Here is a 14,047-nt window from a genome sequence, read left to right as displayed (position 1 = left end):
TTTTAAAAAGCTAGAATGTTCATATCTTTAGCAGACACGCATTATAGTTGCGTAGGTGGGGAAATAGCGATGAATAAGATTAATCTCTTGCAAGATTTTTTTTAATGTATTACTTGATGTGATGCCATTTGGTAACGTGTGTGACATTTGGGTTCACTTTCCAAAGAATGGCCCAATACATGTTCCTGCTCTCTGTAAGAACACGTTTTGCAGCAACTAAGTATACAAAGGAAAACTCCCAGCACTAGATCCCAACTGTTTCAAAACCGTTTGTTAGCCAGAATTCCAATATTCGCAAATACTCTACAATTCAATTTATTTATGTCATAAAGCCTCGGTTAAAGTATTTCAAACAGTCATGCCACACCTAAAAAATGCTTGAAGATTGCATCTCAACTACAGGAGGCCAAGGTACGTCAGTGTTCAGACGTCACATTTTCTGCAGACGTTCCCGTCTATGTAGGCTGCCCAGAGCCACGTGAATGAAGACAATGTATTGCACGACCCAGAGATGAAGTTCTTAATAATTTAAACGTCAACAAACATTCTACCTACCTAGCACAAATTCAAAGCAGAAATATGTTTTTTTTTAATTTTTAATTTTTTAATTTAAATTTATTAGAAGCAAATGTACAAAAATAGAACCAACGGCATATAAAATAATACAGTTATTATACAGCTTCAATTTTAACCTTTAGCTATAGACGGTGGAAAAGGAAGGAGAGAAAGCAAGAAAGAGATAAAGTGAAATGTGCAAAGATTTAACCCCTAGGCTACCAAAGTGGTGTGGCCTTAGAGTGAATAAATGAAAGAAAGAAGAGAGGAATAGAAAAAATAAGAAAAATAAAAGGACAAAAAGAGAAAGAAAGAAAAAAGTGGTGATATATATGCCTGCCTCACATCCCTCCCCAGAAATATGTTGAGACGAAAATCAAATAATCATATGCACACTTGTACTGAGCTCTGAACACGGATCATAGAGATCGATTAACAATAGCCACATCTTTAAAAGTGAATAATACCGAATGTTATAACAGGTATTTACCTTAATTTCCACAGGATGATTTTGATGAAAGTCAATTGGTGCAACACCCGGTACATAAAACGTAGATGAAGTGTGCAGTTCTAAGAGAAGCACCAATGGCCAGATTGACATTGCCTAAAACAAAAGAATTAAAGCTGGTTTAATATCTATCTACTCTACTAAACAATTATTTTCAACAGGTAGACAAAAGTGCTGGAGAAACTCAGTGGGTGCAGCAGCATCTATGGAGCGAAGGAAATAGGCAATGCGTTGGGCCGAAACATGAAGGAAATAGGCAACGTTTCTGGCCGAAACCCTTTGGGTTTCGGCCCGAAACGTTGCCTATTTCCTTCGCTCCATAGATGCTGCTGCACCCGCTGAGTTTCTCCAGCACTTTTGTCTACCTTCGATTTTCCAGCATCTGCAGTTCCTTCTTTAACAAATTATTTCCAACATGTTTGCCAGTATAAATCAATATTTTGATAAACATTTAATAATGTAAAAACAAGTGGTGCATTGGTTAGTGATCAAATACAGAGTGGGTACAGTGGTTAGCACTGTGGCTTCACAGTTCGAGAGACCCAGGCTCGTTCCTGATCGAGCCTCTGGAGTTTGCATGTTCTCCCTGCTAAAGTTTTCTTCCACATGCCAAAAGATATGCCGGCTGCTAGGTTAATTGTAAATTGCCTCTAGAGTAGCGTCATGGAAGTTGGGATGTGGAAGCATGGGTTGGTGGATGGGGATGTGAGATGAATGATGGGCTTCATGTATATACGTGTTTGAAGGTCAACATGTACGGTGTTTAGGTTTGTTTTAATTGAGTTTATTGTTATGCAACATTATGTGCTGTGCGTTTCAGCGTTGCAAGACTTTCACTCTCGTTTCCTTCAGTCTCCCCAACACAAACATTCTCCCACTTAAGTACCACGATGCATATTTCCCCCCATTTCCAGTTGAGCTTGCAGGAGGAAATGCAGAAAAGTATAGGTATATGGATATGGACAGGTATAAGTATATTGAACAGGTATATGGATACGGACAGGTATAAGTATATTGAACAGGTATATGGATAGGAATGGCTTGGAGAGATTCAGTCCAAATGCAGGTTAATGGGGCAAGCTTGGATAGGCACCTTAGTTGCATGGAAGAGTCGAGCCAGAGTCAAAAAGTGCAGTATAACTTTCACCCTTAAAACACTGGAACTGCAATAAAACTTTTGTATGGCACACTTGAAATACATCAACAATTGATCTGCAGTTAGTCCAGCAAGAAATAAGAAGTAAACGTCATTCCCTTATTGCAGGAATAATAAATACTTAAAGAATACAAAATCAAAAACCTGAACGCACCCGACACATGCCATGCTATGGGACCAATTAGAAATGACAGGCGGAAGAGATCTATTCTCAAAGCTCACTGATGATCTCTAGTGGCATAAATCCAGTGGTGCAACATAGAACACCATCTCCAAAACTTCCAACTGAGTTATAATTTCACAATTCACAAATAGAACAGTACAGCACAGGAACAGGCACATTACGTCAGTGCCAATTTAAACTGCACATGGTCTATGCACCTCCATTCCCTGTCAATATAAACACATTAATGTTTAATGTTCAAGAAGGAACTGCAGATGCTGGAAAATCGAATGGAGACAAAAATGCTGGAGAAACTCAGCGGGTGAGGCAGCATCTATGGAGCGAAGGAAATAGGCAACGTTTCGGGCCAAAACCCTTCTTCAGACTGATGTGAGGGGGGGGGGGGGGGGGGGGGGGGGGGGGGGGGGGGCAAGACGAAGACGAAGAAACGAAAAGGTGGAGCCAGTGGGCTGAGGGAGAGCTGAGAAGGGGAGGATTAAGAACATTCAGGAAAACACTGAACATTTCAACTCTGTACGTAGGGATCGAATGCAAACTAGGCAACTTCCACTGAGCAGCAATCCATCCTACAATCGACACTACAATAGTCCGTATCGGAAATTAAAAACAACAGGGGTGCTCTAAGATTGAATCAAGAGACAATACTGGTTCAAAACTAAGCTAATTTTACTGCCTGACCACATACAAGCTGAAAATATTAATAATGTGACAAATGTCCTACAAAAAAATGAAATAGGATGCTCAAGAACACAGGCTAAAAGCTAGAGCTGAATTTCATGCACAAAGCTATCACCTTACATTACATATACTTTACGTACACATTTCTATCTGAAGCAAAGAAGTCGATGCATTAAATCACAGAAGGTACACAAAAATGCTGGAGAAACTCAGCAGGTGCAGCAGCATCTATGGAACGAAGGAACTAGGCAACGTTTCGGACCAAAACGTTGCCTATCTCCTTCACTCCATAGATGCTGCTGCACCCGCTGAGTTTCTCCAGCATGTTCGTGTACCTTCTGAGATTTAATGCATCTGCAGTTCTTTCTTAAATATTAAATTCAGATCAGCTTTGGACACAACATCCTTCAAGTCTCACACATTTCAGGATGACAGATTGAAATAACATGGTCTATACAACAGTTGGGATAATGTTGATTCACTGGAAGGCACCCAAGACACAGACACAGATATAAACAGTTTCAATTGAAGGCTGATTACAAGATGTTCCTCTCAATTCAAAGCTACACAATGCAATTTGAGTGAAATATTCTCTCCACTGAGATATGATTACAACTTTTTGCAACTCAAACCAATTCCAAGTAAAACATGTTTGGAGATATTAAACCAAAATTATTATTCATGTCATACAAAATTATTTATATAATTCACTACAGTTTACAAATCACTTTATCCATTTACACTGTTCACAAATATTGTTGCCTTTAATTATTATTTAATTATTATATATTATTATTATTATTAAATTTTATTTCAGACTCAAGGTCCAGACAAGAGGCATTACATAAAATACATTGCATATAAAAACACCATAAATACATATAAAAGCTTAGTATATTACTTATAAGAGCATCATAAATGATATACAAAAAACACATGATTTAAAATCCAGAATAAAAAGAGAAATCAGTGTCCTACAACGAGACAAATGTCTCCACAACTAGTGCTAAACCATATGTTTGATCAGACCACGATAATTACATTTTCAGTCATTAATCCTGCAGATGAATTTATACATATGATTTCTTAGGATAGCTTCTAAAGTACTGACTCCTTACAGCCACAAACATTTCACTAACACTACACCATCTAGGTTTCCTTAGCAGTGTTCTCATGTCATTATTATAAACCACCTTTAGTCTCTGTAAACGTGTCTTTCCGTAGTTTGACCACAGTTGTGAAGTATAGAGTGGTGTGCAATATCCTCTAAACAAAGACATCTTCACCACATCTGTACACGCACCAAACTTACAAGAGAGAATATTTGCCTGAACATACAGCATACGTCGTTGCCTATAAATATCCTCGTCATCCGTTATTTGTTCTGTAATAAAATGTCCAAGATATTTTACCTTATTACAGACACTAAGATTGTCAAACAATTTAAAATCAGGACATTTTGGACATTTATCTTCATTGATTCTACAGATCATAACAGCACTCTTACCAGCATTATAATTGATATCATGTTCCACACCATACAGAGAACATATAGTAAGGAGCTGCTGGAGACCAGCGCTAAATGGACTAAAGACCACAAGATCATGTGCATAGATAATATGGTTCAGTAAAATATTACCAATCATGCACCCGGTATTACAGGCTTTCAATTGCCGGGACAGATCATCAATATAAAGATTAAAAAGGACTGGGGACAAAATTCTTCCTAGTCTAACGCCATTGCTAACCCCAAATGGGGCTGAGACCCTATTGCCCCATTGTACTTGCATAGTCTGGTGGGCATACCAGTAAGCAAGGATTCTCACAATGTATTTAGGCACCCCTCTTTGACTCAATTTAACAAACAACTTTCTATGAATCCCGTCCCACTGAAACAAAATGGCACTAATAATTGGACATATTTCAAATGTACTTAAATCAAGAAATGAAATACAGAAATATAATGACATCTCATTTTACGCAGTCAAAATTACTTTTTGCAACTTCGAGCCAGCACCGCCATTCAATGTGATCATGGCTTATCATCCCCAATCAGTACCCCGTTCCTGCCTTCTCCCCATATCCCCTGACTCCACTATCTTTAAGAGCCCAATCTAGCACTCTCTTGAAAGTATCCAGAGAACTGGCCTCCACCGCCCTCTAAGGCAGAGAATTCCACAGACTCACAACTCTCTGTGAGAAAAAGTGTTTCCTCGTCTCGGTTCTAAATGACTTACCCCTTATTCTTAAACTGTGGCCCCTGGTTCAACGAATTCAACAATATTAAAATCTTAAACTAATTAAGAATTGGGCAAGAACTCAAATGGTTCTGCAGGGAATGAGGATACGGATCATATGCAGGCAGATGAGATTAGTTTATCTTGATATTGTGTTCGGCATTGATATTGTGGGCTTAACGATACGATGAAACTTTATTCATCCCCGGAGAGAAATTGGTCTGCCGACAGTCATCATGCAACAAGCTACACGAAAACTTGAAATTAAAATTAAATTAAAAGTGAGAAAAAAAAGAAAAATACATAAGGGCATGTTCCTGTGCGATAAGTGTTCTGTACACTATAAAATGGATATTGAAACAATGGATGAAACAGATGAAGGGTCTCGACCTGAAACGTCACCTATTCCTTTTCTCCAGAGATGCTGTCTGACCCGCTGAGTTACTCCAGCTTTTTGTGTCTGTCTTCGGTTTAAACTAGCATCTGCAGTTTCATCCTACAGAAGAAATGTTGACCCTGGAGACTGTAGATGCTGGCACCTTGAGCAAAAAACAAGGGTCCCGACCCATATCCTTCCAAGGTGCTACATGACCCATTGAGTTCCTCCAGCAGTTTGTATTTCTACAGAAGAAATGTTAGCAGGATTAAGAACGCACCGTGGCAACTACACTTACCCCCCTGCAGGACCTATACACTAGGAGGTGCAGATCCAAAGCCAGCAAGATATTGAAGGAGGGTTACACAAAAAAGCTGCAGAAACTCAGCGGGTGCAGCAGCATCTATGGAGCGAAGAAAATAGCCAACGTTTCGGGCCGAAACCCTTCTTCATCGTTCCCCAGCCCCGCACAGCCCAATTTTACCTTCTCCCTAAAAAAAATTCTCCAGCATCTGCAGTTCCCTCTTAAACACAAGATATTGAAGGACCCCTACCACCCCAGCAACGGACTGTTCCAGTTCCAGCTGCTATGGTCAGGCAAGGGCCTCCGCTGTCACGCTGCGTTAAACAGAGAGGATGAGACGGAGATTCTTCCCACAGGCCGTCAGGACTGTAAACTCCCATCTCACCAGGGACCAATTTACTGTTGTGTCTTTTTAAAAATGTAAATACTGGTTCTGTTCTGTAGTTTTGCATAATCCCGCAGGCATTGCCACTTTCATTTCACTGTACATCTTGTATGTGTATGTGACAAATAAAGTTGACTTGACTTGAGATGAGCCACGACAGCACTGGGACATTTTTGCAGGCAGTCTGCAGGAGTGCACCATCTGGAATGCCTTTGATCCTACCCTTGCCCCTGACTTCAGAAATCTAACCTCCTGCCACATAGACAGACTTTGAAAAGGGTGGCACCAGCAAAGAGGACTGAGAAGCGCTAGCCTAGGGAGGCAGGGGAGCGCCTAGGGGACTGTTTCAAATCAATGGAATGAATCATGTTCAAGGATTCGTGACCTGGATGAATACCAAGTTGATAACAAACGTGTGGATGAATGTGTACCTAACAACATACCAAGTCTTCCCCAACCAGAATATCCGGCTGAACCGGGAGCTCCATTTCCTGCTCAGAGATGCATCACCAGCCTTACGGAAGTTTAGGACTGCTAATTGCACCATACAAAAAGTCAGGTGTGAGCACCTGAGGGCCATCGCGAGCAGTGACAATTCCAAACTTAGCTGGTGTCCTTAACGGATGTGGCAGGATGTGAACACTATCACTTCCAATGAGGTGAAACTGGGTAGTGTAAGTGGCAATGATGCCTCACTTCCAGAGGAGCTCAATGTCCTTTTATGTACACTTTGAAAGGGGGAGCAACGAGACACCTACACGAACCCCGACAACCCTACATGGTGGCACAGCGGTAGCGTTTAGTTTTAGTTTTAGAGATACAGCGCGGAAAAAGACCCTTTGGCCCACCGAGTCCACGGCAACCAGCAATCCCCGCACATTAACATTGTCCTACACTAGGGACAATTTACACATACGCCAAGCCAATTAACCTACAAACCTGTATGTCTTTGGAGTGTGGGAGGAAACCGAACATCTCGGAGAAAGCCCACGCGGTCATGGGGAGAAGGTACAAACTCCGCACAGACAGTACCTACAGTCAGGATCGAACCTGGGTGTCCGGCACTGCTCTCCCTCTGCGCCACTATGCCACCTCACTGCTTTACAGCGGCCACGTTCGATCCTAACTACGGGCGGGTACTGTCTATACGGAGTTTGGATGTTATCCCCATGACCGCATGGGTTTTCCCCGGGTGCTCCAGTCCACCTCAAGGCTGCGTGCTTAGCCCCCAGCTCCGCTCTCTTTACATCCATGACTGTACGGTTAAGCACAGCATTCTACAAACTCACTGATGACACCACTGTTGCTGGCGGATCACAGGCGGTGATGACTCAGCATACAGGATGGGGTCAAGGAAAGAGCGTTCACCTCGCGGCCCTGTTTCCACCAATCTTTCCGCCTCCGCGCACAAGAAGCGACAAGACAGACACGATTGTATGCAGATGCCGAGATGTGTGTTCAGCTCTGGATGAACAACTTCTAATCTTGTGTGTGGACTCGATAAGAAGAAGAAGCATACAGGGAGGAGCGAGACATGGTTGTGAGGTGTCGCTATAGCAACTTTCTGCTCAACATCAACAAGACCACAAAATAAAAGTTGATTTCAGAAAGAGAAAGACACCCAGCAACTGGTGATGTCCATGAATCACAGACTTCAAGCAGTCATTGCAATGTAAAGGATATGCAACAAAATTACTAAACATGACTACTTTCATTTACATTACATTGCTGTGTCCCAAACATTATGGTGCCCTGAAATGGGGGAACTATACAAACTCTGCTGTAATTCCTATGTATAAATGAAACCAAAATGTATAAAAATGGCCTTTGTTAAAATCTGACAATATGCACTTTAACCACATGTGATTTTTTTCTATTACATATCTCAAATTGTGGAGTACAGAGGCAAATAAATAAATGATGGGTCTTTGTCCCAAACATTATGGAGGGTGCTGCATTAACATTATCCTACACTAGGGACAATTTAGAAACATAGAAATATAGAAAATAGGTGCAAGAGTAGGCCATTCGGCCCTTCGAGCCTGCACCGCCATTTAATATGATCATGGCTGATCATCCAACTTAGTATCCTGTACCTGCCTTCTCTCCATACCCCCTGATCCCTTTAGCCACAAGGGCCACATCTAACTCCCTCTTAAATATAGTCAATGAACTGGCCTCAATTACCTTCTGCGGGAGAGAATTCCAGAGATTCACCACTCTCTGTGTGAAAAAAGTTTTCCTCATCTCAGTCCTAAAAGATTTCCCCCTTATCCTTAAACTCCTTAATACATTTACATTTATTCCAAGCCAAACCTGCACATATTTGGAGTGTGGGAGGAAACCGAATATCTCGGAGAAAACCCACGCAGGTTATGAAGAGAACGTGCAAACTCCCGTAGTCAGGATCGAACCCAGGTCTCTGGCGCTGAAAGGCAGCAGCTATACCGCTGCGCCACCGTGCTGCCCCAGGTCAGTGACATTTGCTTTGGAAATAATTCCTGGGTAGGTGTCTTGTCTCTAATTTACAGTTTCATATTTCTAAAATAAAGCATCATTACTTTCTCCTAAAGTACTGCTGACGCTGAAAATAGTGAAATACTCTGAAGGTTAGGCAGCATTTGGCAGAGAGAGAGAAACAGATTTAAAGGGTTGGATTTGTGACCTTGCAGCAGGATTGGAAAAACTTGGAAATTAGTTTTAACTTCTAGAGAAAAAGATCAGAGCTGATTACAACAAAAGGGAAGGTCTGTGATTGGAAGAAAACCTAAAGATTGATTTAAACAAGTGGTGTGTTAGCTGAAGGAAGATGTTGAAGGCTTGTGTCGTTTGTCATAAATTGCTGATTCAGGTGTTTTTCTGGAAGACAGAGGGGGGAGGGAGAGAGAGGAGGGAGAGAGAGGAGGGAGAGAGAGAGGAGGGAAAGAGGAGGAGGGGGGAGAGAGAGAGAGAGGGGGGGGGGGGGGAGAGAGAGAGAGAGAGAGAGAGAGGGAGAGAGAGAGATTATCTTGCAATTTCCAGTATCCACCAACTAACCCAGCAATGTGCACATGTTTGGGATGTGGGTGGAGCCCCAAGCACCCAGAAGAAGCGGGGAGAAGAGGCAGCAGGTCTACTAGCTGCGATCCTGTGCGGCTTGTGCCATTGTGGCGACCCAATAGAATGAGAGTTGGTAATTAATTATTGCAGAGGGGGAATGTGAATTCAAGACTATATTGGCAAATGATCTTGGTAATTTCTTCATCTGACATTGACAGCAGGGGCGATCTCAATTCTGCGCTGTTAGAGGATCTGTCCTGCAGATACGATAGCAAATTCTGTTTTCAAGTTCAAGTGTATTGGGTATTTCTGAAGAACAGAACATTATCCTAGCTCCTGTACCCCCACATTTGAGTTAACAAAATAGATAATTGCTGTCATGGAGTCTTGTTTTGGACCATAATTATGTTGCTTCTTGGCAATGGATGATATCTGAAATGGTTGAGGTTTGTTGAAAACGTATGTGGGACTAAACACAAGGCAGATTCATTCTTATACCTGCATTCTTTGACTTTCAGATTGTATTGCTAAGATGCTCAGTTTTACTAAATGCTGCCTTCCCCACCTGTAATGAACGTTTAGGTTTAAGTCTTTTTTAATTCTGTTAGAAAGATGAGCTCCTTAAGGTCTAAAAAGATTTAAAGAGAGTTAGATTTAGCTGTTAGGGCTAATGGAATCTAGGGATATGGGGAGAAAGCAGGAAGTGGGTACTGATTTTAGATGATCAGCCACGATCATATTGAATGGGAGGCTACTGCTGCACCGATTTTTCTAAGATTTGCAAATCTTTCAAATATCCTGAAGAAGAAAAGTAATCTATAAGCAGGCATGATTTTAAGATGTTCCGTTCTCAGCATTTAGCTGCATTGTAACTAACTTGCATGCAGGTTTATAGGTTAATTGGCTTCTGTAAATTGCCCCTAGTGTAGAGAGTGGATGAGAAAGCGGGATATCTAGTGTGAATGGGTGATCGATGGTCAATGTAGATTCGGTGGGCTGAAGGACACGTTTCCATTCTATCTCTTTTAAGAAAAACGTCAAAAATTAAGCATTTTCTTCATATTGTAACAAATTCAGTCTCCACAGTTAATGTTTTGTGGGTGAAATATTTGCCTCATTACTTATTTTGATTTGGGGTATTATCTCATTGATGCTGAATTGAACTGAATTGTCATATTTTTAGATCTAAAAACGGATGAAAAGGGAAATTGTATCCTGCCTGAGGCAGCCGGCTCACTTCCCCAAGAAATTGACCCCAACAAAGAAAATGATGTGCTGTTTACTTACTCTGTCCATTGGGAGGTGAGTATGTTGTTCGAGATCAATGATCCTAATGGAACCCAACTTGCAGTAGGACTCGTATCTATCGTGATTACTGATTCAGTAAGAATGTTCGAGACACGGGCTGAGAACTCATCACAAATGCAGGAAATTACAACTTGAATGCAATACTATTGTGGAGAAGTGTAAAGCTAATGGTGGCATTGTTGTGAAAATGCATTTGGTGCATTCATGTCATTTGTGAAATGAAATCTGTTATCTTTATCCTTTCTGACCCACAAGCATGTGATTGACTCTTTGAAATATGTTGCCAAGCCACTCGGATGTATTCAAAGCAATTAGGGTTAGGCAATGCAGCGGTATCGAGGATCTAAATGATTTTACAACTAAATATTTCTGCAGGAATTTCTTTAGCCAGAGAGGTGGTGAATCTGTGGAATTCATTGCCACTGATGGCTATGGAGGCCAAGTCATTGGGTATTTTTACAGCAGAGATTACAGGTTCTAGATTAGTAATGGCATCAAAGGTTACGAGGAGAAGGCTGGAGAATGAGGTTGAAAGGGAAAAATAGATCGCCCGTGATCGAATGGCAGAGAAAACCTGATGGGCCGAATAGCCTAATTCTGCTCCTATGTCTTGTGGTCTTACGCTGCATTTAAATGAGTCATTTGCTTTTAATAGGCCGACTCCAAACTTGAAGTGATTGGGAGGTTTCATAGGGTTAAAGTTTGTCTTTAAAATTCAAGAAATATGAACCACAAAACTATGCAGTGATGATCTTTTATTTCTTTTATGGTACACTAGAAAACATCTGCTTTTATTTGTATGTATGAACATATGTCAACATGACCTGCAAGTTGTCTTGCGATGGACTTCTGTATCACTAGTCTGGCCTCGGGTCATGGCAAGTTAAAATTGCTCAATAGCAAGTTAACATCCAAATCATTAACTTGTATTTTCAGGGTGGTCCTATTAAATGGGCATCTCGCTGGGACACTTACTTAACCATGAGTGACGTGCAGATACACTGGTTCTCCACTGTCAATTCCGTTGTTGTTGTTTTCTTCCTCTCTGGTGAGTTGATGATTGCTACTTTTTTCATTTTATGCAAAGGGAATCTTCACATCTACATTATTAACCACTAACCTTGGAGGATAAATGTACGGTAGTCACTAATAAAATTAATGAAGTATTCAAGGGGAATATAGTTTTTTTTAATCAAAGGTATAGGAGACCCCATAGCAGAAGCGTCCACGTCGCTGGAGCTGGAAACTGGAAATATCCTGAGCTAATTCTGCTACCACCATCATCTATTGCAACATTGCCACTGAGTGCCATCGTCCGTCTTATCTTGGAAGTTGGCGTCCTTTTCAGGATGGCCGATGACAGCGATGTCAACATTTTAAACATGGAAGATGGACGCCAAAGAAGAAAGTTATAGGTAAAAAGTAGAAGATAGACAAAAATGCTGGAGAAACTCAGCGGGTGCAGCAGCATCTATGGCGCAAAGGAAATAGGCAACGTTTTGGGTCGAAACCCAAAGGGTTTCGGCCTGAAACGTTGCCTATTTCCTATTGCCTATTTTCTTCCCTTTCCTTTCCAGCATCTATGGAGCGAAGGAAATAGGCAACGTTTCGGGTGCTGCCGCACCCGCTGAGTTTCTCCAGCATTTTTGTCTACCTTCGATTTTCCAGCATCTGCAGTTCCTTCTTAAACAGGTAAAAAGTAGAACTAGTGCAAGACATTTGATGCAAAAGATGGGATTGTGTATGATGGCATCTTAAATAAAAATAAACAACTTTTGAATTGATTAGGTGAAGAAGGGTTTCAAAGTGTTTATGTGCCACGTCGGTAGGTTAAGATGGATGACTTGCTTCAATGTTCGGAAGACACTGTCTCTATACGATAAATAAAATGCTGCCTTTAACTGTAATGGGGCTACCAGGCCTGGTATTCCAAAGCATACAAACACAAGAGGCGGCAGAGAGTTGTGGTTCAGCCTCGTCCTTCCCGGCACTACCCTCCATACCATTAAAGGCGCCCACACAAGATGCTGTCTCAAGAATGGGTCGACTGGGCTTGTATTCACAGGAATTTAGAAGGATGAGAGGAGATCTCATGGAAACATATAACATTCTTAAAGGATTGGACAGGCAAGATGCGGGAAAAATGTTCCCGATGTTGGGGGAGTCCAGAACCACAGTTTAAGAATAAGGGGTTGGCCATTTAGGACTGAGATGAGGAAAAACGTTTTCACCCAGAGAGTTGTGAATGTGGAATGCTCTGCCACAGAAGGCAGTGCAGGCCAATTCACTGGATGTTTTCAACAGGGAGTTAGATTTAGCTCTTCGGGCTAAAGGAATCAGCCATGATCATATTGAATGGCGGTGCTGGCTCGAAGGGCCGAATGGCCTACTGCTGCACCTATTTTGCTATGTTTCTAAGAAGCGTCATCTATCAAAAAGGATTCTCACTATCCGGATCATACCCGTTTCTTGCTGCTATCAATGAGCAGGAGGTACAGAAACTGAAGTCCCACACCACCAGGTCCAGCAACAGCTGCTTTCAGACAACCGTCGGGTTCTTTAACAGACCCACACAACCGTAATCCTACTTCAGCCATGGAACACTACACACCAGCCTTTGAACTACCATTTTTACACATCTTTTTTCTTTTTGCTGCCTTGCACAAAACGTATAACTAATGTTTTTGTCTGTTGTCTGAGTCTATCTGCCCACGATGCTGCTCGATCAAAGGTAGACAAAAGTGCTGGAGAAACTGAGATAAAACAGTAAATGCTAGAAACACTTAGCAGCTCGGACAGTAACTGTGGAAGGTGAAACAATTGACGTTTCAGGTCGAAGGGCCTTCCTCAGACTCCACAGTTGATGCCAGACATGCTGTTTGTCTTCAGCATTTTCAGTTTTTATTAAATGGACAGAGAAATTCATTAAGAGATAGAATTTCCATGATTTCTTCGAGCTTTACAGTGCAGTTGCATATTGTGCATGTTTTAAAAAGTATCAATTCACGACAGTGTTCAATATCCAATTATATATAAATATTTTATGATGAGATTTCCCTTCACAATTACAACTTTTACTCTGCAATGCAAGATGTCCCAAAGCTACTACTTCCTCCTTCACCCTACCCAATCCTTCCTTTGTCTTATTTACAACATTTGCAATTTATGTTAGATGTAGGCAATTTTTTTTTGATATATCGCCATGGCATTCTAAATTATGTGCACTGCCTTTAGTTTCATAATAACAACAAATAATTGAGAGCAGAAAGATTAAAGGTGAGTGGGAAAAGATTCAAAAGGAAATGGAGGGGCAACGT

General features: G+C 41.3%; 1 protein-coding gene across 1 annotated transcript in view; it reads right to left on the bottom strand.

Annotated features, from left to right (window-relative positions):
* tm9sf4 (transmembrane 9 superfamily protein member 4) overlaps nt 1-14,047 on the bottom strand; it is a 47,955-nt gene that overhangs the window by 28,542 nt on the left and 5,366 nt on the right. Inside the window, exon 2 of the mRNA XM_055652664.1 lies at nt 1,046-1,159. Coding sequence (XP_055508639.1) covers nt 1,046-1,159 — 114 coding nt within the window. The remainder of the gene's footprint in view (nt 1-1,045; nt 1,160-14,047) is intronic.

Source organism: Leucoraja erinacea, chromosome 21 (assembly GCF_028641065.1).
Source record: "Leucoraja erinacea ecotype New England chromosome 21, Leri_hhj_1, whole genome shotgun sequence".
NCBI lineage: Eukaryota > Metazoa > Chordata > Chondrichthyes > Rajiformes > Rajidae > Leucoraja > Leucoraja erinaceus.
This window is presented reverse-complemented; position numbering and strand designations above follow the sequence as displayed.